Genomic DNA, 26,438 nt, shown 5'->3' with positions numbered 1-26,438 from the left:
GGCTGCATTTTAATGTTGTATTTTAATCTTGTTTTTAAGTTGTATTTCAATCAATTGTTTTTATATCTGGTGTTAGCAGCCCTGAGCTCGGTCTTGGCTGGGGAGGGCGGGGTATAAATAAAATTTATTATTACTATTATTATTAAAGTGGTACCTCAGGTTAAGTACTTAATTCGTTCCGGAGGTCCGTACTTAACCTGAAACTGTTCTTAACCTGAAGCACCACTTTAGCTAATGGGGCCTCCTGTTGCCGCCGCGCCACCAGAGCACGATTTCTGTTCTCATCCTGAAGCAAAGTTCTTAACCTGAAGCACTATTTCTGGGTTAGCGGAGTCTGTAACCTGAAGCGTATGTAACCTGAAGCATATATAACTGTATTATTATTATTATTTACGAGCTTTAATAAAGAAGCTACGGTAACTGCATGTTAGCCTCGTATCTCCCTCTTTGGCCTGTGAGTGACCTGTTTGTCCTGTCAGCCCCTTGACAGTCCTTGAGTTCCAATAACACCTCTTTGTTGTCTGGGCGGAGGATAGAGAGGGTGCAAAATTCATGTCTGTGGCTCCACCCACTTTTGCCCCTGACCCCGCCCACCAGCTATGTAGCCCCCAGATGGCTGTCTAGAGGAGCCACATGGCCCTCAGGTTAACAACCCCTGCATTGCACATTTTAAAAAAACAAAAAACACCAGTCATCATTTTCCATGGACATGACTTTATTCATTTAATACTTTTTACGAATATATCTGTATAACTCTGAAACGTCAAGCTAAATATCTCAGGAGCAGGATTGCCCGGTTGCTACATGATGAAGAGCAGAGAAGAAAGAAAGTCGTCGCATAAATACTTTTTACAGGGAAATAATAAATATGCCATTTTAATCTTGGGAAATGCAGTTTTTCTGTTGCCAAGTCCACCAGTGGAAACAAATCCTAAAGGCCACACACACACACACACACACACACACATCTTACAAGTTGATGAAGCAGGAACAACTGGGGGAAGGGATATACCCAGGTGCTGAATTTTGTCTTGTTTAAAGCAGGTTTGGAGTCCAGCAACATCTGGAAGGGCTGCCGATTCCGCACGGGCTGTCCAGATGTTGATGCCTGGAGGATGCTAAACGAATGGGAAGGGAGCACTAAACCAAGCGCAGCTGAGCTCATGCGCAGCACATGTTTCCCACTGCCAAATAACCGAGACTCGCACATCTGGATTTAGGGGGGAAGGTGTCCAAGTCGAGGGAATGAACTCCAAGGAGGCTTGAGGCCTGGGTGCTGCTCGTTTCAGAAACGGAAAATTACTTTAATTCCTGTTTCAGTGACGGCAGAATTGGCAGCACGTTCAAAGTTCTCTGGATCAGCCACGAGGCATCTAGAACTAGGTCTCCAGTGGACAGAATATTGGTCTTTGTTGGGCTTCAAATCCTAGCTTGGCCATAAGTCTATTGGGTGCCTTCTGGCAAGTCAGTGTCTCTAAATATACCCACTTACTTAGGACTCAGGGGTCATCTTTTAACTTTTCCCCCTTCTCTTTCCAGGCACAAGTCTATGGTTTAAACTCAGATCTGAATGTGTGTGTGTGTGTGTGTGTGTGTGTGTGTGTGTGTGTTTGCCCTGGAGCTTTCCTTGCAAAAACCCGCTTTTGGGCGCTCAGTTGGAGCAAATGTCAATTTGGGTTTTCTGCAGATTGCCATTTGCTCCGATTCAGCTTTAAAGAGCTGGTTTTCGTGGAAAATCTCTGGAGCAAAAAAACCCAACAAAGGTGCTCAGACATGGAGCATTAAAGCATGGACCGTGCCTGGAAAGAGCAGAGGAAAGTTAAGTGTGAATCATCCCTAAGCCTTGCTGAAATCAGTGGGAATTACTTCTGAGAAGGCAAAACTAACACATATGGAGGAAGCCCCTTTTGACTGCAGTGAGACTTGCAACCATAGGCTCAGACTGCAAGCCTCGCTGGAGCAAAATGGGAATATCTATGACTTCCTGCACAAAAGGTTTGTATCAGGATATCACTCACAGCACTATGAGTGCAATGGTAATTCTTTATCCTTGGTTATTATTGTTGCTGCTGCAGCAGCAGAGAAAAGGTCTTCCTCGGTGTTTTAAAAGAAGGTTTCTGGCCCTCATTGTTGCAGAGAACAGATCAGCTGTGTGTTGGCATTGTAGAAACAACATTCTAGTTCTAATCCACATCAAAGGCTAGGAAGGGGGTGGGAAGTGGCAAATGCCTAAACCAACAAGCCACATTATACTGAGCTGCACCAGATCAACAGCATCCTAAGAATCAACGAATGGTCAAGACAAACAAGGGAACAGCAGGGTGGCTCCACATGTGCCGAGGTTGACGCACCTGTTGATGAACACATCACAAATGAAAGGAGTAACTCCAGGGTGCAGATTTCTAACTTCTGCACAGCTACCATATCTGGTCCATGTTTAGAAACCTATTTCCACAAACAGATTGAATCCACTTAACTGGAGCAAATGAATCTGGGTCCCCTCTGAATTGCCCTTGCGTTCCTACAAACCGCCCCCCCCCCGCCCAAAAAGAAATATTTTTTCTGCCACTTTGAGGACTAGAAACTTGTTTTGCCTTTCCCTTTTTTTAAAAAAATTGGGACTCCCAGAATACTAGTAAAAGGCTGCTGCACGGTATATACTTTCTGACTCTAAAATAGCAAACCACATTCAGCCTTCGAGCACCCTATATTTATATACAAGTCAGGCTCTGTACAATACTGCATGGTTTTAAAATCTCCCACTCTTTTGGGTTTCCTGGTCCAACTTGCCCCTGCAAAGTGAGCTGTCTGCAAAGACGTGTGTGCATTTGGCACTGTACAATAAGGCGTGATTTCATTTTTAATTTTTTAAGTGTCCCACTTCTGGTGAATGGAAGGACAACCCAACAGATCACAGGACAGGAAGTAAAGACGTCCCGCTGACCAAGAGCTTAGCGCATAGTTCAGGCAATGCTGCAGCAAGGAGCGACGCATTAATTTGTGAAGTAGCAAGGATAGCAGAGAAGGTGTGCAGGTGAGCACACACCTGGAGAGATGTCACCTGGTTCTAAACTGATGTTTGCTTTCGCAGAGAGGCGCCAGTCCTTTGTCAAACAGAGTCAGGGCAAGGAGAGGGAGGCAGCGGAAGAAGTTGGCCCTGCTCGCTCGCTTTGGCCTTTCGAATCACACCACCCCTTGTGGACCCTCTGAGCGACTCATCTCTCAGGCCTCCTCCAGCTCAGTTTCGCTCTGTCCATTCCCCCCACCCCACCCTTCACCTCTCTCGTCCGACCACCTTGAGGAGAGTCGGATAGCTTTTGGGCTGCATGAGCTCTGAACCTCCAACCGGGGCGGCTGCCATGGAGACCCCTCGACACCATCCCCCGCTCACTCCATTCCATGTTTATCCAGTCGCCATCAACAACAATGAAAAGAGAGGGTGGGCCATGCAGAAAACAAAAATCTGGGCTGGGCCTCGCCAACGGCCCCTCCGCTTAGTAGGAGTTCTCCAGCTCCGGCTGGTTGGCCTTACTGCCCCTGGCCCTGGAGAGACGTGGCTTTTTGTTCTTCTGGGGCCGGGCGGCCTCTTTGCTGAAATCCTTGAGCTGGGAGCGGTTGTGGTAGCGGGTGTAGCGCTTGCACTTGCAAGCGGTGACGGCTCTGATCTTGATAGTCCGCAGCTCCTCGTCGGGGCAAGCCAGCTGGATGCGCTGGGAGCGGCTGTGCGCCGGGATGCAGCGGTAATCCAAAGCGTTCTGCCGCCACCATTTCCCCTTGCCGATGGAGTTGGGGAGGAGGTGGGAGGGAAGGCACTGGCCGGAACAGACCAGCTCCCTTAGCGGCTTGATGCTGCGGCACAGACCGTCGGTGATGTAGCGGGTCGAGTATGTTTCCCGGCAGCTGAACTCCAGGGGTTCTAAGAGAGAAAGAAGGATGGGTTGTTTTTTGTGGAATAGCCTGCATGCTGAAGTCGAATTACTGCATGAAGGGGTTAATACCATAGAGTTAGCTTTCCTGTCAGGCTCAGCTAGGTCGCTTCCCCTCACCTTGGGAGGAGGGTAACCAAGCCTATTGTTTCCCCTCAGTAGCCCCACCAACTACTAGGATCTTTGGGCCTGCACACTTTTGTATTTTGTCCCACCTACCACCAGTATGCAGCACTCGCCACTTCCCCCGGAAGAAATGCAGGCTTCGATCCTGAAAATATTCCACACCTGTCCAAACAGCACTAGATGCTCTGAATGAGCACAAAACCAGCCGGCAAAGTCTTCAATGGATTCTATCTGATTTGCTATTTGGCAGGAGTCAAGTAGAGTTTTCTACGCACCACTAAAGTTCTGGCCAATCGGCGAGCACACCTGACAGGGCATCAGTTAGCCTGTTCCAAATTCAGAAAAACAACAGCTGTACCACTGGGATGTTCCACTGCAGACCAATGGAGGGCGCTCACACAGCTGAACACTCTTTCATTAAAAAAAGCCTTAATACATAAAAAATATGTAGTGAGAGATTACCTGGAACACGCTACAGACTAACTGTAAACCACCTGGAGTTTTTCCCCCGCCTCTTGCAATTAGCAATATATACATTTTATTAAACCCACCGGCAGGCTGAAGTGGTACAACCCAGAAACAGGTTTGCCACCTCCTCACCTGCTATGTCAGAACTAGGCCTTAGGCAGATTCTACAGGACCTTGGAGAGCTCCTGGGGGGAAGCAGGTGTGGCTCCAACAATGACCAGATGTCAACAGGGAACTTTAGTAGCGGAATAGTTTTACTGGATGTCTATCGGCTTCTGCTTCTTAGCCAGCAGGAATTTAAAAGGACAGGGCCCTTCCTTGAAGCTGGCCACTATGGCATGGTTAGACATCTCCAAGACTTTCCTTTTTGATCAGGAGATCTCAGAGGAGTCACAGAGACCTTGGTGACGATGAGTGAGGGTTGTGGATTCATATTCCTTGCTTGTAGAATATGAACCCCCGTTCTCCAGGGCAGAACAAAACATCAGAGTGAAACTTGGATGGCCGTAAATGGAGTTTAGACAAATCCCTGGAGGATAAGGCTATGAATGGCTACTAGCATGATTTTCCAACATTGTAAGTGGTGTGCTTCTGAATACTAGTTACTGGGGAGAGTGCTGTTACACACAGGACATGCTTGTGGGCTTACTATAGTTATTTAGCTGGCCCCTGTGAGAACAGGAAGCTGCCTAGGGAACCAGGCAGAGGGCCTTCTCAGTAGTGGCGCCCGTCCCGTGGAACGCCCTCCCACCAGATGTCAAAGAAATAAACAACTATCTGACTTTTAGAAGACATCTGAAGGCAGCCCTGTTTAGGGAAGCTTTTAATATTTGATGAATTATTGTATTTTAATATTTTGCTAGAAGCCGCCTAGAGTGGTTGGGGAAACCCAGCCAGATAGGCGGGGTATTATCATCAGCAGTACCATCATCCTTTAATAATAATAATAATAATAATAATAATAATAATAATAATTTATTTATACCCTGCCCATCTGGCTGAGTCTCCCCAGCCACTCTGGGCGGCTTCCAATAGAGTGTTTAAAAACAATACAGCATTAAATATTAAAAACTTCCCTAAACAGGGCTGCCTTCAGATGTCTTTTAAAGAGAAGATAGCTACTTATTTCCTTCACATCTGAAGGGAGGGCGTTCCACAGGGCGGGCGCCACTACCAAGAAGGCCCTCTGTCTGGTTCCCTGTAACCTCACTTCTCGCAATGAGGGAACCGCCAGAAGGCCCTCAGAGCTGGACCTCAGTGTCTGGACTGAACAATGGTGGTGGAAACCTTCTTTGGCTTGATCCAGTGGGGCTCTTCTTATGTACTTAGATTCTCTTCGTGAAGAGGGCTCCATAGATTGTTCTCCCTTAGACTGGCCTTCCAGCTAATTTGGAAAATGTGGGGTCTCAGGAGGCGGTCTCTGGCTTGCATTTTTGCAGGCCTCTGAGTAATAGGACAGCACAATGCCCATCCAGAAATTGGACTCAGCCAAAAGCTTTGATGTAACTTGCCAAAAAAAGAGGAAGGAGATCATTCAATGGGAATGTGAAGGCGTAGGGGCTGCGAAAGATCCAAAGCAGCCCACAACCCCTTTAACAACAACAACAAAAATCAGCAAGGAGTGATATGCAGATAGGCTACACAAAGGATTTGTTTCTAAAAGGGGAGCTGTTCTGATAACCGAGAGGAACAGGTATGGTTATGACCCAGAGGAAGAACATTCTAGAATTGCTTGCTCAGCCCAATTTCAGGAAGGTGACTGTTTCCTAAGCAAAGTATGAGCTTCCCCCATGCGGACAGAAGCAGGAAGTGGGCTGATAATCCGAGACAGAACATGGGAAGGAGCTTGCGAGTGTGCCAACTTCTCATGCGGTTGTTGGTGACAAGATCCCACAGACACACATTGTCAGAGGGCTGTCACTTACGCCTCGAGACAGCCGCACGCTCCGGGCCAAGCGAGAAGTCACTTTCATTGCACGAATAGCAACGGCACCTGCTTGTATTTTTATTTTCTTTTTTAATTTAGCAATTGGCATTGTGGGGAGGGCAGGGTTTTCATCAGGACCGCAGGGCGTGGGGAAGAGGAGGTTTGAGCCTTCCCTCCCCGGCTGCAGTCCTGACAGGGACCCCCCCTCCTCTGGACACACAAGTGAAAAACAGAACAAGGCTTCTGCACCTCCAAGTAGCTACAAGTTTGTTATGCAAAGCCTAATCAAGTATATGGTTCTGTTCTATGGTACAAGATAGCTCAGACCTTGATCCCCAGGGCTCCTTGCAATTCTGTGATTCTAACCCTTGTCCTCTTGTGATTGAGGGGAGGACAGGATCCTGCGGGTTGCTGCGAATACTGCTCCTACTCAGAGTAAGCCCATTAAAGGACACGGCTCACTTCGGTTCATTCATTGCAACGGGTTTGCTCTTAGTTGGATACAACCCTGTGCAGTAGGATTTTTGCAAGTACTGTACCTATATTGAAGTTAGGATTTCCACACTCACTCACACACACACACAGAGAGACAGAGAGAGACAGAGAGAGAGAGAGAGAGAGAGAGAGAGAGAGATGTTTTTTAGAAGGGGCTCGATCCCACCGCCCTGAGATTAAGAGTCTCATTGTCTACAGGCTGAGCTATTCCAGATCCAATCCTCATTTCCAGGTACATTTCCAGGTGCTTCAGTCCAGGTCGTGGAGAAAACAGGAACTTTCATACATCAGCAACCTCAAAATGGAATGAGTTACTTCTAGGGTGCGCCCAAAAGGCTTTGTTTGCATCAGTTCTCCCTCTCATATTTTATAATGGAACCAAAATAAAAGGGAAACAAACAGTAGATTTGTTTTCCCCATCTGCAAACTGTTTGAGTCGGAATTACTTTATGAATAGTAAGACCCCCTTCTCTCACCCTGTCATGGCAAGGCTCCATGCACAGATCTGTTTTTCAGGCAAAGTAGTTCAGTCAGCCAGTCCTTCCCACCCAGCCTGCCATTTCTAGCAAGTTTGTGGGGAGCAGCCTTCTAGTTCTGCACGGGACATTGCAAAGAGCACCACGATGTAGTTCGTAAGGATTGGGAAATAGCCTGGTTTCGGTTTTTCCAATCTCCAGATCTCCACATCAGTTAGCAATCTTTTCCTCATTAAAATTCACCAGTATTTTAATTCAAATATCTTCTAATGCTTTTTTGTTGTTTTTGCAAAATCAGTTTTTCCTAATACAAAGCATTTTTGTATCTTATTTTCACAAACATATGCCTTTCTATGCACATTTATCTTTTTTAAAATTGTCATTTTTTTCCACTTACAAAAATGGACATTTACCCTAGTATGTACCCTTTTGCACACATTACTTAGCTGAAGAGCAGCACCGCAAAATTCAGAGCGGTGCAATTTTTTTAAAAAACTTCCTATATTTTGCATCTTGTTTTAGAGAATGTGAATTAAGTAGGTTTGCCTTGAAATGCAAATTGAATCCAATTTCACCTCCACCCCTAGAGGTCAGAACATCATACTGTCTCATTGCAAAACCTGTAAATAGAGCCCTAATTGAAGATATCATCCCGCAATACTCCGCAGTGTTCATGGGTCATATTTCAGGACAAATTGCTACCTTCTTAGGAGCATTTTCACACATGTCCTTTGGCGAGCGTTCCTGTTACGATCTAATCATTGATCTTGCAGGACAGGAAGCAGAAGAGACATGCTTGCAATGCCAACAAACATTCTGGCTGAATAGGTTTTATGTTTAACAAAATCTGGTCGAAACAAAAGCCACTTTTAAGTCTCACGGATGAAAACGGCTACTGGGGGACCAAATGGTTGTAAAAAAATTATTGGCCCATGAAGTGTGAAAGCATTCATGTTACACAGAGCTCCTTTGCTAGGGGACAGTTCTTGGCTGTGTGCAACAAGCAAGGCAGATTACAAGAGGCAGAAGGTGTGGTCTTGAAGGCACGTTGTGTTGCAGGGACCTTCCTGAAACAAAGCGGGTCAGGATCTAGTCCTGGGAGACCACGTGGGGCTGTCCTAGTCCCAAGGAATGGTCTGAAGGCAGGTTGTGCTGCAGCCTTCATGAAGGCAAGCAGATAGCTCAGTTGGTAGAGCATGAGACTCTTAATCTCAGGGTCATGGGTTCGAAACCCACGTTGGGCGAAAGATTCTTGCATTACAGGGGGTTGGACTAGATGTACCTTCCAACTCTTCTATGATTCTGTACGGATCTGTGTCTGACCAGTGCCTGGGCGGGAGACCACCTGCGAAGACTGCACAATGCTGCCTTTCGTAGGGTAAATCAATGTGATTCCTAAAAAGTCATTTCAGGAGCCCAATCACTAGATCTTTAGCACCATGACAACCCACACATAGTCCGAGCCTTGCCAGTTTTTCTTTCCTTGAAAGAAGCAAGCAAGAAAAGCTTGGGTGAGGGTAAACAGAGTTTGTAGATGCTGCAACCGCAGCTCCCACCACCCCCTGTGGTGGAGTGGGACCATAGCTCAGGGGAGAAAGCACAGATTCTGCATGCCAAGCACTCCAGGTTCAATTCCCAATCTCCTCCAGGGAAAGGATCTCAGGTTGCAGGAGAAAGGTCCATTGCTTAGAAGCAGAGTAATTGCTTTCCTCCTGAGTGCAATTCCCAGCATCCCTGGACAGCTGCTACTGGTCCATGTGAACAATCCTGAGCCAATGGTCTGACTCCATAGACGGCACCTTCTGCTGTTCCTCCTCCTATCCCAACTAATGGGAAGTACCTCTGCCTTCACCTAGAGACCCTGGAGAGCTCCTGCGAGGCAAAGCTCTCAGATAGCTCAGCTGGTAAGAGCATGAAACCATTGATCTCAGGGTTGTGGGTTCGAACCCCGAATTGGGCAAAAGTTTCCTGCATTGCATGGGGGGGGTGGACTTAGATGGCCCTTCCAACTCTATAAAAATGAAAACCAGGGATGGTGGCACCTGTCGGCTTCCAGATCTTGATGGACTCCAACTGCTATCATCCTGGACCACTGGGAATGATGGGAGTTGGAGTCCGATCACATCTGTGTGACCACAGCTTTTCCCTTATCCGTGGAACAACATCAAATGTGTGCACTAACCTGCAGCAAACAGTACCTGCTTGCTCTGCTACAACAGCCAGCTAGAGATGCCCACACACCTGAGAACTAGAAGAAGTTGCTTTCTCTCTCTGTTTATATATTGTTTTCCTTACCTGTTCTGCCCAGGGCAACTTGCAGGTGCCTCTCTCCCTGCTGCGCCCGGTTGTTCATGGTGTCGTTGTCACTCTGGACGTACGGTTGCTCGGCCGGCGGCTCGGTATTCTCCGGGAAGTCGGGCACGATCTCCGTGGCATCGTTTTTAAGAACTTGCCAGCCTCGCCCCGAAGGGAGGAAGACTTGGAAGAAGATGCAGAAAGAGCAGAGAGCCTGAGAGGTCTGCATGTTCAGGCCAGGCAGCAGCGGGGAAGGCTGTGGGAGAGATGCCTTTCGGTCCTCTTGTCCTCTTGGAGCCTAAGCGATGCAAAACCAAGGCCTCCTTTTTAAATTCCTTCTTAGAAACTGGCCGGCCAATGGCGGGGGAGTGGGAGGGGCCAGGGGTGTGTAGGGGTGTTGAGTGGGGTGTTTGAAGATTCATTCATGCCAATTTGTCTGTGCAGAGAGAGAGAGAGAGAGACAGAGAGGAATTTGAGGGAGGGGGGAGCTGCGGTTGCAGCATCTACAAACTCTGTTTACCCTCACCCAAGCTTTTCTTGCTTGCTTCTTTCAAGGAAAGAAAAACTGGCAAGGCTCGGACTATGAGTGGGTTGTCATGGTCTGTATAGATCTGCCAGACATTTCTCCCGCCACTTGGACAAAAAAAAACCAAGTGAAATAAAACTTTTTTTCTTCTTTTTTTGGCTGCCTGGACTCCAGCGAGTTTTCTGAACGGTTCAGAGCTTAGATTGCAGAGTCTCCTGATCATAATCCTAGAACTGAGAAGTATGAAGGGATGGGGAAACTGTGTTGGGAAAACGGCATACAAACCCAGACTGGGAAATGGATACACCTACGATGTTCAAGCAGCTACAGTGTGCTCGACATAGGCTTCTGGAGACAAAATGCAGCCCAAACTTAATCCTCTTGGGCCAATCTGACAGGCAATTCTCCTATTCAACAAAAGTCTCCTTCTGACCCGAGGATCCTGATCGAAGATCATTTTTAGCAGAAATTCCACTTGGTGTCAGAGGAAAGAAATTCCTAAGGGATTAAGAATATAAAACAATGGTAATACTGGAAGGGACACAGATGGCGCTGTGGGTTAAACCACAGAGCCTAGGGCTTGCCAATCAGAGGGTCGACGGTTCGAATCCCCGCAACGGGGTGAGCTCCTGTTGCTTGGTCCCTGCTCCTGCCAACCTAGCAATTTGAAAGCATGTCAAAGTGCAAGTAGATAAATAGGTACCGCTCCAGCAGGAACGGCGTTTCCGTACGCTGCTCTGGTTCACCAGAAGCGGCTTAGTCATTCTGGCCACATGACCCAGAAGCTTTCCACCGGCTCCCTCGGCCGATAAAGCAAGATGAGCGCCGCAACCCCAGAGTCGGTCATGACTGGACCTAACGATGAGGGGCCCCTTTACCTTTAAGAATACTGGAAGCGGCCTTCTATTCATAGAATCATAGAACTGGAGAGTTGGAAGGGACCCCAAGGGTCATCCAGCCAAACTCCCTGCAATGCAAGAATCTCAGCTAAAGCATCTACAACAGACGGCCACCTAACCTCCGCTTAAAAAACCTTCCAAGGAAGGAGAGACAACCACTTCTCTGTTCTACTCAGCTCTTACTGTCAGAAAGCTCTTCCCAGTGTTTAGTCAGAATCGACTTTCTTGTAATTTGAAGTGATGGGTTGGAGTCCTACCCATATTGAGTCTATCTGTCTGCCCTGATCAGGAGCAGTTCTCCAGGGTTTCAGAAAAGGACTTTCCCCCGATCCTACTTAGAACCGCCAGGGAAACAGATGTTCTACCGCTGAGCAACTTCTCCAAAGTTCTACTGGGCCAGACACACGACTCAGCTCCTTTAGCCTCCTTTTCTCATAATGACCAACTGGATGTGCTTCTGGGAATCCTGCAAACCACGTATATTCTCTCCCGCCCCCATATCGCCTCTGAACGTGGTAGCCTCAAAGCATCTCAGCCCCCAGGAGCTGGTGCCCCTGTTCTCTCATTTCCATATTGGCTGCCTTTTCTGTAAACCAGTGTATGCAAAGATGAATCCAGGTCTCCGTTTCGGTACTGATTTCATTCATTTCCAGTGCATACGTTCTTCTTGTTCCTAGAGTGCTGAGCTTTGCGGTGTGTGTGTGTGTGTGTCATTTTACATCAAACAAAAAAGATATAATTTCACTTCAAATTCCAGTAGCCCATTTTGACCTCCCTCTGCTCCCCTTTCTGCAGTTGCTTATGTTCATAATGTCTTAGCTGCATCTCTTAATTTAAGCCTAATTATTATCCCATACATTCAAGATTACTATTTTCTCACTGCATGTCTTTGCGTTAACCCTGCTAATGATTGTATCTGTTTACAATAATTTCTAAAATACCCAATAAACGATTTCCACTCTAAATTAAAAGAGTCTTGAATCTTCTTGATTTCTTAGACTTCCAGCAAGTTTGGCCATTTCTGCATATTCCAATAGTTTTTGCTGCCATTCTTTGGTTGAGACATTGTCTTCTTTCCATTTGGGGGGGGGGGGCAAATATCATATGAGCTGCTGTGGTCGCACACGTAAATAAGTATATATATTTTTCAGATGTCTCTAATCCCAATAACCCGAAAAGAAAAGACTCTGGTTTCTTAGAAAAGGTTACGAGCTTTGAGAGGTTTGATGTATTTTGCCGCCACCGCTGTTTCTCAGTAGGCATGGAGCTTGCAAAATGGCACCCATGAGTAGATGGACACACGAGGGAGATCTTAAAATGATATTGTCACTGGAAGAAATTAGACAACTGGTGAATGTCTGCCACAAATGCGAGAGCGGAGAAGTGTTTGATCAGGATAATGGGGGGCGGGGGAGAGATCTCAGTCCAGAATTTCAGATCAGCCTTCTGCCTCTTTAATGGAGGCCGAGCATTTTTGGGCAGGACGACCCCCCAAGTGGTGAACAATGGGCCAAACTAAATGTTATGTTAATTTTGTGGCTTGCCCTTTTTTCTTTCAAAGGCTGTGGCTAATCCAGATCTGGACTCTGGCGTGGGGCTCCGAGGAGGAGGGGGAGAGCGACTTTCTGAAATAATGTTTTGGAAGATAATTGGCCGGGGGGCCCAAACTATCCATGCTTTACATGTGAATTGGCTCTGTCGTGTCCTGGTGCTTCTTTCATACTTGGAGAGCTACGCGGAGTCAGATTTTCTCCGTGACCATGCGGGAATATCGATATTCTCTTTCCCCCCAGTTTAGGTGAAGCTTTTTTATGTCTGCGCTGCATGCGAATCATCAGGAGCAAGCAAAGGAATGTGGAAGCTTTTTCAGTCACACAGAATGCTTCATCAGAAGACCCCACAGAAAGGCTACGTTGTTAGTGAAAGGAAACAGCAATCCTAGTTATGGATAGGCAATTATATTCCATCTACCACCTCCCACCCACCCGGATTTCACCTCCATCATTGGGTGGCCTCAGGCAAGCCACTAATCTCTAAAGTTAAAACCATCCCATCTGTAATATGGGGGCAACATTAGCCTACCTTATAGGTATGTTGTAAGGCTTACTGAGATAAAGAGCTGTGGAAGCTCAGGAACATGCTACATTATTATAATTATTGTTTTTACTACTAACAGGAGGGAAAGGAGCATAAGTTTTTCATCCTCAAAGAATCATAGAATTGTAGCATTAGAAGCAGGGCCGGATTTAGGTTTGATGAGGCCCTAAGCTACTGAAGGTAATGGGGCCCTTTATATGTCCAGCTGTCCTTTGTCAACAACAAAGTGACGCTGTTTTTTGTGTTGAATATATGCTATATGGTAATTTATGGACCTAATTAGGTGTCTAAAGCCATTTGCACATAACAAATAGGAGCCTACACAACACAACACACTGTTGCTGTATGTACGTTTTATTTTATTTATTTGTATCTTATATTTTGGAAATGGACATCCAGTGTTTTTTTCCTTTAATTTTTTTGGGGGCCCCAAGAGAGTGGGGCCCTAAACTATAGCTTGTTTAGCTTATACATAAATCTGGCACTGGTTGGAAGGGACCACAGGTCATACCCGCTTCAATGCAAGACTCTTTAACCCAACATGGGGCTTGAACCCTTGACCCTGACATTAAGAGCCTGGATAGCTCAGTTGGTTAGAGTGTGGTGCTGATAACGCCAAAGTTGCGGGTTCGATTCCTGCACTGCAGGGGGTTGGACTAGATGATCCTCAGGGTCCCTTCCCGCTCTACAATTCTATGCTTCTAAGAGGCTCATGCTCCACCAATGCAGCTCATCTAGGGTTTCAACAACAGACTTGATTTCATTGTCCATTTTCAAAGTTGAAACCAGCTTTGGATAATCTAGTGCACTTAGTGGGGAAGGTTCATGATGTGTCTAGTTACAGCACAAAACTCTTAAACGTACAGAGAAAGAGTTAAAAATAACTTTTGTTTTTTTTAAAAAAAACCAGAAGCTTTTTCTTGGGGGAATTATAGGGACAGAGCTACCTAAATTGTATAGAAATTTATTTATGTATGCTACTACAGCAGCAAGAACGCTACTTGCCCAAAAGGGGAAAGAGGCAGAAGTCCCGGCAAAGGAAGAATGGATACAAAAACTTACAGAATATGCAGAAATGGCGAAACGTCCCGGAAGAATAAGAAATCAATATGTTATAAAAAGATAACAAACTTTTTACATAAAAGAATAGAAATGGTTTGTTGACTATTTACAGATCAATTGCAAACAGATAAAAACATTGGCAGGGTTATCGTAACAACCTGCAGTTTCATAAGAGTATATATTTAAAGTGGATAATTCACTGAGCAAATTAAATGAATTTGGATATGCAGAAGATATTTAAAAAATACATTTAAAGGACCACAGAAAGAGGGGGAAGGAAGTCAAACTTTGAAACGTTAAATTGATTGTAAAACTAATGAAATGTGTAAACTTGAAAAGTATAAATAAAAACTTTAAAGCACAGGCTGTCATCTTCGAAACTCTCCCAGCTATGGATTGTCAGAGCGCTGGCTTCAGCATGTGGACCTGAGCTCTCCCTAGGCATTGGCTTAGCTGCCGATTAAAAGGCCAGCACAAAAGCCCCTGCAGGAAAATAGGATTGTGGAGAGATGGTATAGGTAAAGGGACCCCTGACCATTAGGTCCAGTCGCGGACGACTCTGGGGTTGCGGCGCTCATATTGGCGGAGGGAGCCGGCGTACAGCTTCCGGGTCATGTGGCCAGCATGATTAAGCCGCTTCTGGCGAACCAGAGCAGCGCACGGAAACGCCGTTTACCTTCCCGCTGGAGCAGTACCTATTTATCTACTTGCACTTTGACGTGCTCTCCAACTGCTAAGTTGGCAGGAGCAGGGACTGAGCAACGGGAGCTCACCCCGTGGCAGGGATTCAAACCACCGACCTTCTGATCGGCAAGTCCTAGGCTCTGTGGTTTAACCCACAGCGCCACCCGCATCCCGGAGAGATGGTTGTTGTTGTTTAGTCGTTCAGTCGTGTCCGACTCTTCGTGACCCCATGGACCAGAGCACGCCAGGCATTCCTGTCTTCCACTGCCTCCCGCAGTTTGGTCAGACTCATGTTTGTAGCTTCGAGAACACTGTCTAACCATCTCGTCCTCTGTCGTCCCCGTCTCCTTGTGCCCTCCATCTTTCCCAGCATCAGGGTCTTTTCCAGGGAGTCTTCTCTTCTCATGAGGTGGCCAAAGTATTGGAGTCTCAGCTTCACAATCTGTCCTTCCAGTGAGCGGAGAGATGGTAGGAAAGGGTTAATCAGAGATGCGCATGAGCACAGCATGCAAATGACATGTGCATTTGCATTAACATTGCATGTGGCTGTGGGATGGCAGGGAGACAGGAATGGAAGATATTACACTCAAAGCAATATTACTATAGACTCAATAATTCACCGGTCAGGTGGAGTGAAGATTTACTGTGCTCAGCAAAGGACTGGTGCATATTTTATTTTTCCCTGATCAGAGCTTGAAAAGTCATTGAAAAACAAACTATGTTACACAGCTGTCCAGGATCACATCTACACCATACTTGTCTGGAACGAGCCAGCAGTAAATCACACCATGCAAATTGGAGCTGACCCTTTATTAGCAGGAATACGATCTGCACTATAGACTTAGTGATCACAGCAGCTCATCGCCGGTGGTCTTCCTCCATGAAAATGTTTGGTTGGTAGAGCATGGGACTTAACCTCAGGGTTGTGGGTTCAAGCCCCGGGGGGGGTTAGACTCGATGACCCTGATGGTCCCTTCCAACTCTACAGTTCTATGATTCTGTGTGACTCGAGGCTGGTGAGCACCTCTGAACATGTGCAGAGAGCTTTCATTGAATAAACTCGCCTCCACTCATTTTCCGATGGCTGATCTTTAGGTAGCGAAAACAACACCGCCACAAAAGAGCACGATATCGTTTCATCTGCATCCAATTCTACCATTCATCTGGGGCTGAAAGAAGAGTTTCCCACTCAGGATATTGTTTTAAGTCTAGGGAACCAGCGGCCCTCCAGGTGGCGTTGGATTCCTGAACCCTCATCAGCCACAGCTAAGCTGGTTAATGGGATGGAAGCTAGTCCTAAAACACTGGAAGGCCCATCGAATCAGAATTGTAGAGTTCGAAGGGACCCCAAGGGTCATCTAGTCCAACCCATTGCAATGCAGGAATGCATAGGTTAATAATAATAATAATAATAATAATAATAATAATAATATATTTATTCCTCGCCCATCTGGCCGGGTTTCCCCAACCACTCTGAGCGGCTCCCAACAGAATATTAAAAACAAGATAAAACATCAAACTTTAAAAACTTCCCTAAACAGAGCTGCCTTCAGGTGTCTTCTAAAAGTCAGATAGTTGTTTATTTCCTTGACATCTGGTGGGAGGGCGTTCCACAGGGCGGGCGCCACTCCCAAGAAGGCCCTCTGCCTGGTTCCCTGTAACTTCGCTTCTCACAGGGAGGGAACCGCCAGAAGGCCCTCGGCGCTGGACCTCAGTGTCCGGGCTGGATGATGGTGGTGGAGATTCTCCTTCAGGTACACTGGGCAAAGGCTGTTTAGGGCTTTAAAGGTCAGCAGCAACACTTTGAAGGGTGCTCGGAATTCCCTGCATTAGTCCCAAAACCACATCTGGAGAACTCAAAAGGCTTGTTTACCATCTCTTGTCCTTCTCTCAAGTGGTGCTATCAGGCCAGGAATTGCAGGGCCGAAGTCCAGGTCACCATTCAGGGGAAGGGCCAAGGTGGTCCTCAAACGCAAGGAGGCCGGCTTACCACAAATAAAACAGCCTCCATTACCATCTAAAGCAGCATTGAGGAACCAGTGGCCCTACAGAGGTTGTCGGATTCCCAACTCCTAGCATGGCCAATGAGCAGGAATAACAGAAATCATAATAATTCAGTGACATCTGGAAGACACCCCACTCTTTTTCAGTAAACACATTTGTGTGCAATATATAGTCCTAGCATAGCCCTCGGTAGCAACTGCTTCGGACATCCTCCTTTCAAAATATGGGCTCTCTCTCCCTCCTTTGCTGGAACCTGTCCTGATGTTTTGCATTATAGCTGCACTATATTCCCAGCTGAGATCCTAAAAGCAGATGTTTAATTTGTTCCGTTTCCCCCTCGCTGTCTCCTCTGTCCACCTTGCCCCAGACAGCTTCCCTTGCCGTTTATTTATCTGGGATTGTTCTCTCTACCCTCCCGTTCCCAACACACACCCCCCACCCCCGTTTCCTGTTTTCTTCATGAATGGGGTTCCCTGTTTGTGCAACACTTCTCCGGAAACTGTCCCCTGATAGGACGCATTGTGGTGGCCAGCTTGGACATTTAATCAAGCATTCCATCCCCATTGTTTCTTTCCCTCTATAGGACTCTGGTTTGCGTAGCTCTGACGATAAGAACACAATTGCAGAAACCTAGAGTGTCAGGGGTCCCTTTACCTTTAAGGGACGCGGATGGCGCTGTGGTCTAAACCACAGAGCCTAGGACTTGCCGATCAGAAGGTCGGCGGTTCGAATCCCCACAACAAGGTGAGCTCCCTTTGCTCGGTCCCTGCTCCTGCCAACCTAGCAGTTGGAAAGCACGTCAAAGTGCAAGTAGATAAATAGGTACCACTCCGGCGGGAAGGTAAACAGCGTTTCCGTGCGCTGCTCTGGTTGGCCAGAAGTGCCTTAGTCATTCTGGCCACATGACCCGGAAGCTGTCTGCGGACAAACGCCAGCTCCCTCGGCCTGAAAGCGAGATGAGCGCCGCAACCCCAGAGTCGTCCGCGACTGGACTTAACGATCAGGGGTCCCTTTACCTTTACCTTTAGAGTTAGGGTCTGAGTGCAGCCGATCTCGTCACCAAGCAGAAAGTGTCTCATTTCGCACACACAACATGCGAACCCTTAAGGAAGTTTAACGTTCCCCATGGGTCTTTTATTAACTGTGTCTCCTGAGCAGAGAGTACTTATAACACACACCCAGAAACGGAATCAGAGGCGCTTGGTTCTTTCCTTAATATTATTCCACATCTTCCAAGGCTGAGTATTAAAGGCAGGGGCTGAACCTCACCTTTAAAGATACAACCTGTTGCTTCACCCTGAGGCGTGCCTAGGCAGCTTTGTAATTTCCTTGTAATTTAGATTGGAGTCTTTTCCTTTCTCCAGGGCATTTGCGAGAGGAAAGTTAGCTACTTTCCTAAATCCACCCGTGAAGCATTTTTTTTAAAAAGAAATGCGAAAGTGCAGTGCAGCAGCCTTGAGCGTTGTTCAATTAACTCTAGTGCAGTGCGAAAGCATTTTAAATGGATGCCAATTTAAATGGAATTCCTGGGGCAACCCAATCAGATGGGCGGGGTATTATTATTATTATCATTATTATTATACAGGACATCCCTATTTTCATCGGAGAAATGTTCAACACTATGAAATACAGTAGTACATAAAAAATATAATATGATATAATAAATATAATTGTGCAACAGCCTGGAATCTCCTCTGGAAACCTGATCCTGTGAAGGTGTGAGTAGGGGCGCAATAGCCTAGGTAGTGACAGGTAATCTGAAGGCCTGTTTGCACCCATGAGCACTGTCCCTAGATCAGTGTCAAGGGTGAGGGGGGCTAGCTCTCTGGTCCTTTGAGAATGTCCCTAGAACCTGCCAGCCTTCTTCATAGCGGCTCCGCAGTTTTGAAATTCCCTCCTGAAATCTCAGGCCCCTTCTCTCGAGACCCTTCTCTCAGCCACTCCAAAGTGTACCTATTTTACAGATGCCACCCCGGTTTATCATTTGATCCCAGAATGCCCCGCTTTTCCTTAGGATGTCTCTATTTTGATCCGAGACACGTTGGAGAGTATAGAGTTATCTGGCCCCTGAGTCATCTGAAGGCACCCGTGTATAGGGATGTTATTAAAATGTTTAATGTTTTATTATGGTTTACTATATGTTGGAAAGGGGGACGCGGGTGGCGCTGTGGGTAAAAGCCTCAGTGCCTAGGGCTTGCCAATCGAAAGGTCGGCGGTTCGAATCCCCGTGGCGGGGTGCGCTCCCGTTGTTCGGTCCCAGCGCCTGCCAACCTAGCAGTTCGAAAGCACTCTTAAGTGCAAGTAGATAAATAGGGACCGCTTACATGCGGGAAGGTAAACGGCGTTTCCGTGTGCGGCTCTGGCTCACCAGAGCAGCGATGTCACGCTGGCCACGTGACCCGGAAGTGTCTCCGGACAGCGCTGGCCCCCGGCCTCTTGAGTGAGATGGGCGCACAACCCTAGAGTCTGTCAAGACTGGCCCATACGGGCAGGGGTACCTTTACCTTTACCTTATATGTTGGAAGCTGCCTAGAGTGGCTAGGGAAAGCCAGTCAAATGGGTGGGGTATAAATAGTAAAATTGTTGTTGTTGTTGTTGAATAGGATGTCCCAATTTTAAGGAGGAATGTTGCACTGTATGTTCACTGCCTCCTCTTCTTCTGTCAGAAACCTTTGTATTCTACAACGCTTTTTGTAAGATTCTGTGCTGGCTCTTAAGTGCACTGCAAAAATACCCGTTGGGTTGTGTTTTTCCTATCGTCCATCCCATTTTAAAATGTGAGCCATATTCACTTTTGCAGTTCGGCTGTGGTCTGTGCATTTGAGGCAGCCCTTTGCACATGCACAGGGGACAGCCCATGTGTAGACAACGGCCTCGTGAATAGGAGTGGGAGGGGGGTATATTAGTTATTTGATTTCTACCCCAGCTTCCCTCCACGGGGCTCAAGGCAGCGGCATACGTGGTTTTCTCCCTCTTGCCATTTTAACCTCACAAAAAGCCTGTGAGGTAAAGTTAAAAGGTAAAGGACCCCTGGGCAGTTAAATCCAGTCAAAGGTGACTATGGGGTTGCGGTGCTCATCTCGCTTTCAGGCCGAGGGAGCAGGTTTGTCCACAGACAGCTTTCTGGGACATGTGGCCAGCAGGACTAAACCGCTTCTGGTGCAATGGAACACCGTGACGGAAACCAGGGCGCACGGAAATGCCGTTTACCTCCCCACCACAGTGGTACCTATTTATTTACTTGCACTGGTGTGCTTTCGAACTGCTAGGTTGGCAGGAGCTGGGACAGAGCAATGGGAGCTCACCCCATTGTGTGGATTCGAACCACCAACCTTCTGATCAGCAAGCCCAAGGCTCAGTGGTTTAGACCACAGTGCCACCCGTGTCCCTTGTGAGGCAGGTTAGGCAGTGTAGCACATCAGTAGTTTTCTACAGAGGCAGATCAATGGCACAACTAGGGGCCGATGCACACACCTCTGCTTGTCCTCCCCTCTTCCTTCAGGGAAAACCTGCTTTTTTACCACCATATCGGAGCAAACACCAACCAGGCTTTCTGCAAATTGACGTTTGCTGTGATGCAACCGTAAAGAGCAGGTTTCCCCAGGGGGATCAGCAGGCCCATGGGAAATTGCTTTAGCCGTGCCTAGAAATCAGGGGACGAGAGGAAAATTGCACGCAGCTGTTTTTTCTAGCCACATGTATCAGTCAGCCCGAGAAAGCAAAGGATTGTAGCAAAGATGCTGAACGCATGTGTCATGCACACACCCAACAGGGAATGAAACCGCTATGCCTGATTTGCTTTTGTGGGCCCAACGCACCTTATGGGTTTGATGCTGAGAGCAGCATGCTCCATCCATGTAAGATGGAAAGGGAGCACAGGAATGCCATCGAGCGGCACAGCTGAAGGTGGAACTTGCAGGGCCTCCTGCCCAGAACGAAGGTGTCAGGGCACCACCTGGCGTCAACGAATGGTAAGTGCAAAAGACAGCACACGTTCCATCCAAAGAGCATTGATGAACTGCTACCCTGCTTTTCCACAGGGTAAATGGAACCTGTTCCCAAAAGCCCTTTAGATGACAGTAAGAGCTGTTTGACAGTGGAACGGGCTCCCTCGGGAGGTGGTGGACTCTCCTTCCTTGCAGGTTTTTAAGCAGAGGTTGGGTGGCCATCTGTCACGGATGCTTTAGCTGAGATCCCTGCTGTGCTGAGCCCGGGGGTAACCCGAGTACCACGGTCGAGGTCCGGTCCCAAATCCAAGGGTTCCACGAGGAGTCAGTCCGACAGGGCCAAGGCAGGACACGAGGCAGCAAACCAGGCAAGGACAGGTACAGGATCTCAGGCAGCTTCTGGCAAACAGCCATGTTGCTCCCGTCCAACAGCCTTTTATCTCTGACAGGCTAATGGCCGGTCCTGATCCCCCGGCGACTCCTGTCTCGCCCAAAGGCGAGCACTCCTCCTGCAAGTACCCAGGTCTCTCCTTCTCTCAGACCTTAGTCTCTGCAGCTCGAGAGACGTCGGTGGGTTACTAGACCCAGGGGCCACCTCAGCCTCCCCTGACCCAACCAGGGTGTAAGTGATGGCCCAGCTGAAGGCAACGAGGTAATCCCTGCATCTGGAGCCAGGGCAGGCTCAGGCCCCTGACTCGGCCCAGTTGGTGTTTGTTGCAGGGGAACCTGTGCAGACTGGGGCTCTTCAGAATCAGGCCCGACTTGGTTCAGATGCTGCCTGAGGCAAAGGATCTGGTGCAGACTGAGTCTCCTCTGGTTCCGAGTCCGAGCCCGAGTCCAAGGCCATCACACCTGTACTGCAGGGGGTTGGACTAGAAGTCCCTTGGCGTTTCTTCCAACCCTACAATTTTATGATTCTATGAAGCAGGGTCAACCAGCATTGCCATGCATTTGCTGGCATTTTCAAGCAGAGAGCGATCCTGCCATTTTCATCTCTCCATCTCTGGATGAAGAGTGGGCTACAATCTGTAGACAACGCTGATCGTCGCCTGCCGGGCCTGGAGAGCGCCCATAGCATTCGCTGTGGCCTCATGGACCAAAAATCCCTGGACATTTGAGAAATAAGGAGTGCTTGGAACTGGCCTCAGAGGCTAAAGTTATTATAGCATCCTTCCTGGAGTCGGCAGATGAAGAGAAACCTTCCCAGCATCCTGATTTACCAGGGACAGTCCCAGAATTACAGGTGTCCTGGTTTCTGATTTGATCCCAGATTTGTCCCGCTTGCCCTTTCTGAAGGATGTCCTTATTTACAGCTGAGAAATATGTGGTGGGGTTGTCCGTTAGTTAATGAATTTCGGAAACAGATTGGTATAGAAATATCAGAAATTGTGGCTAGGAAGGTGGAAATATCTAAATTAATAGTTCTTATTAGCCTGAGTAGCACTGAGTTAAAAACAAAAGAGGAATGTAAATGGGTAAAATTGATGGTAACTGCAGCCAGCAGGTTATAGCGAGTAGTTGGAAAAATGCCGAAGAGCTAGGGGTGAACCAATGGAGGAAAAAATTGAATATTATTATAATTTTAAAATATCTAACTGTGAAGATACACAGAATGAAAGGGTTTAAGGTCAATGAGAAAGAGGAGGATTGGTTTGAGAAGATATTGAATTATTTGGGTAGATTTGAACAACTTGGGGCAATTAAAATGTTACAAGTTAAATAAACCTTGTGGAGCAAGGAGTGTTAATGTATATGGAATTGTACATATGGCCGATTTGAATATGTTGTTATTGATTATTATACTCAATGTATCAGCCGCTTGGGGGGTTTCACTGTTGGGTTTTGGTTGTTGGTAAAAAATAATACAGTGGTACCTCGGGTTAGTACTTAATTCGTTCCGGAGGTCCGTACTTAAGCCTGAAACTGTTCTTAACCTGAAGCACCACTTTAGCTAATGGGGCCTCCTGCTGCCGCTGCGCCGCAGGAGCACGATTTCTGTTCTCATCCTGAAGCAAAGCTCTTAACCCAAGGTACTATTTCAGGGTTAGCAGAGTCTGTAACCTGAAGCATAGGTAACCTGAGGTACCACTGTATATATGTAAAAAATTATGACTGAGAAATGTTGGAGGGGATGCAAGAGGGTGTCCCTCTTTTCATCCCCCTTTTTGGGGGGAGAGGGGGTCCTGGGCAAACCCCACATTCCCCTCTACACACCCACAAAAGACACACATCAGAGGAGTGTAATGCCACACAAATACTTTATTGGACACTGGTGGGTCATCTCTCCTCCCACAAGAGACAACTATCACATCAAACTTATAAAAGATGGCAACACACATCCTTCTGGTAACTTATTTCCCCCCTTCCATCACCCGAGGTGGGCACTGCCCAATGGCCGCTCAGCCCCTTCCACTTTTTCTCACTGTGGTAGACCCTTCCCCAAATACATTAATTCTGAACCTCTCATTCCCGGCGAATGCTACACCCTCCAACATCCAGGTATTTGGCGCTTCGGCAGACAGGAGTCAACACTGCAGGGAAGCCATCGCCAAGCCCCAACATGCAGCGTGCTAACAGAACTGGGCTTGCTCAGAGCATGATTTCAAAACGGGACTTGCTTGCGCATAAAAGGGCCTCAGCTGCACAACCCGATTCTGATGTGCGTTTGCTCAGATCTCACTTGGTTCAGGCAACCGGGCTGACTCCTGAATAAAAATGCATGTCGTATTTTTTGCTCTATAAGATGCACCAGACCACAAGACGCACCTAGTTTTCGGAGGAGGAAAACAAGAAAAAAAATATTCTGAATCTCAGAAGCCAGAACAGCAAGAGGGGTCGCTGCGCAGTGAAAGCAGCAATCCCTCTTGCTGTTCTGGCTTCTGGGATAGCTGCGCAGCCTGCATCCGCTCCGTAAGACGTACACACATTTCCCCTTACTTTTTAGGAGGGAAAAAGTGAGTCTTGTAGAGCGAAAAATACAGTATATACTGTAGAATGGCGGCCCTCCATCCTAACTCGACATAGGTAAGTTTGCAAGCGATCCAGAGACAGCACTCCACCCTGACAAGCGCTTGAAACTATCTTATACCAAACTGAAGATCCACCTTGCCCAGTGCTGTCTGTTCTGACTGGTAGCAGCTCTCCGCAGATGGAGACTTTTAAGTGGAGATGCTTGGGGGGGGGGGCGTGTCGAACCTGAGACTTTCTGCATGAGAAGCATGTGCTCTGTCACCAACCCAAGGCTCCTCTTCCTCCTCCCAGGCTGAAGGGGAAAGAGCTGACTCCTCGCTAAAAAGGCTGACAAGAAACAAGGCAGTGAGAGTTGGCAGTGGGGCGTGTTTTTGTCGTCGTTTAAGTGCGCAGGGCTCCAGACTATGGGGAAGATGCGCTTTCGAACCCAGCGGCTCCGACTTCTAACAAATCCCATGGACCCTAAGGTCAGGTGTTCAGAAACGCACTCTGCACGTGCCTCCGAGGGCCTTCCCACATTCCAGGCCTCCGGGTGAAATCTTGAAGGCAAGCGTGTCAACAACAGGATTTTCGGGAGGGGGCAGTGCACTGTCTCTATAGATGGGGCCGCCTGCCCCACTTGCAGCGAAAATAAATAAATAAAGCAAGGCCACACGTTCTCATAAAAGTTGCACGGAATCAAACCTGAGTTCAAAAGAGAGCGTGAGCGTCTCTCTTTGCCCACAAACTATTGCTTTTGAGCGGGTGTGCCGCTACAGCCCAGTTGCAGCTACAAGGGCAAAAGAAAAAACAAAAAGCCCTAGGTTTCTCCGGTATCTATCCAGAGTGATGAATCGCTTCTTGACCAAGGAGGGTAAGAAGTCCCTTCGCCGCTAAGTCTGAGCCCAGAGAGAAAATCTAAAGAAACACACATACCGAGTGAAAGCCCAAAACCAGCTTAAAAATGAACCAGTGAGTCCCTTTCTCCATTGACTTCCAACTTGAAGCTGGTTTTGGGCCTCCCTTTAGTCTCGTGCAACTTGAAAACTTACCCCTGGCACTCATAACAGCTAGGACTTGCTGGCCATAAACACACGCCTAAAGCTGCACTCGGCCCTAAGGCAGCCTTTCTCAAGCTTGGGCCCCCAGATGTTGCTGGACTACAACTCCCATCATCGCTAGCTAACAGGACCAGTGGTCAGGGATGATGGGAGTTGTAGTCCAACATCTTTACAGATGTACATCTTTACAGATCAGCTTATTTGAGCTCATTCGTTTCACTTCCACAATGGAGGATTTCAAAATTGCCATCACTGGAGGAGGCCAGGCAAAAAAAAAAAAAGCTGATTGCCAATATCCCCGATTGCAGGGGTGACCCTCTGGATGTTACTGGGACTACAATTCCCATCAGCCCTTCTCACTGGCCCTGCTGGATCACATGATTCCCCATCACTGCCTTATAGGACCAGCAGACACCATCTTTTGAGTATAGCTAAGCACTGACACGCACACACCCTTTCACACCAAACACATTTAGGCAGAGGCCACAACCTGGTGACTTTGTCCTACGACTCCCCGAGACGTCAGCGGCCGCATGCGGCTGGTGCGCCACCCGACACATTCCTGGGCACAGGATCCCAAACCGCCACCACATTGGCCTTTAAATAATAATCATAGTGAATCTGCTTTGGACACACAAAAAATGTGAGTACAGCTATTATCAACGATCTATATACAAAAGGCTACTTGCCTCGATAGCGTGTTCTCAAATGGCTTTTCTTCATTGCTTGTGTGCATATTTTATATATATTATATCAGTGTATTATGTATATATATATATATATTCTATATATCAAGATACTCATATGAAACACAGCGAATATACAAAAAGATTACATGGTTAGCAGAGAGTGTGTTTCTATCTATTTACAGTAATGCGGCTTCCTCATCTCGTAATGCTCCGAGAGGTCAGACCAAGCGTGAGCAGGGGCAGATATGGGGCAGCCGGTGCTTCTCTAAAAGAAAAAGGTGGGGAAAGTGTGTGTGTGTGTGTGTGTGTGTGTGTGGAGGCAACCAGCTCTGAGCTCCTGCCTGCTTCCCATCTGCTCCGGGTTTGCTCCCGTTAGGAGCCTATTTCTCTGCTTGCTGCAGCCTCATTTGGATGAGGGAGAAAAGCACAACCCAAGAGTGAGAATGCATAGCATCACAACTAAGCAGCGGAACATGGGTAGAAGCCGAGTGGGGGTCAGGTGGCAAGCTGGGCTCAACCAGGTGGGACTCCGGGCTCCAAAAAACCTTGCAAGGTCAAAGCGTTCGAGCCAGGAGCCCAACACCTAACCAGCTTGCTTGCCCAAGGTCGGAGGCCAGGTGGACCCTGCACAGAGACCATATGGACTAGGAACCTGACTCTGTTAAGTTACCACCCTTTGGCACATGCTGTTAGCAAGGGATGAAAGTGGTAGGTTTGGGCCGGGGGTGGGATAGCCCTTGGCCCCTTAACATGTAAATGAAAAAAGACCCTCCAGATTTAACCCCCAGAGGAGGAGGAGGAGGGCAC

At 47.5% G+C, this 26,438-nt stretch overlaps 1 protein-coding gene across 1 annotated transcript; it reads right to left on the bottom strand.

Annotated features, from left to right (window-relative positions):
• Nucleotides 1-697: 697 nt before the first annotated feature.
• Nucleotides 698-10,537, bottom strand: SOST (sclerostin). The gene is made up of 2 exons (XM_083408361.1): nucleotides 9,714-10,537; nucleotides 698-3,916 (listed from the first exon to the last, which is right to left on the bottom strand). Exons 1-2 carry the CDS (start codon nucleotides 9,940-9,942, stop codon nucleotides 3,495-3,497), a joined length of 651 nt encoding a protein of 216 aa, XP_083264487.1. The 5' UTR covers nucleotides 9,943-10,537; the 3' UTR covers nucleotides 698-3,494.
• Between the last annotated feature and the right edge of the window lie 15,901 nt (nucleotides 10,538-26,438).

The sequence above is a fragment of the Podarcis tiliguerta genome, assembly GCF_965153285.1.
Source record: "Podarcis tiliguerta genome assembly, chromosome: 13".
Classification (NCBI taxonomy): Eukaryota; Metazoa; Chordata; class Lepidosauria; order Squamata; family Lacertidae; genus Podarcis; species Podarcis tiliguerta.
This window is presented reverse-complemented; position numbering and strand designations above follow the sequence as displayed.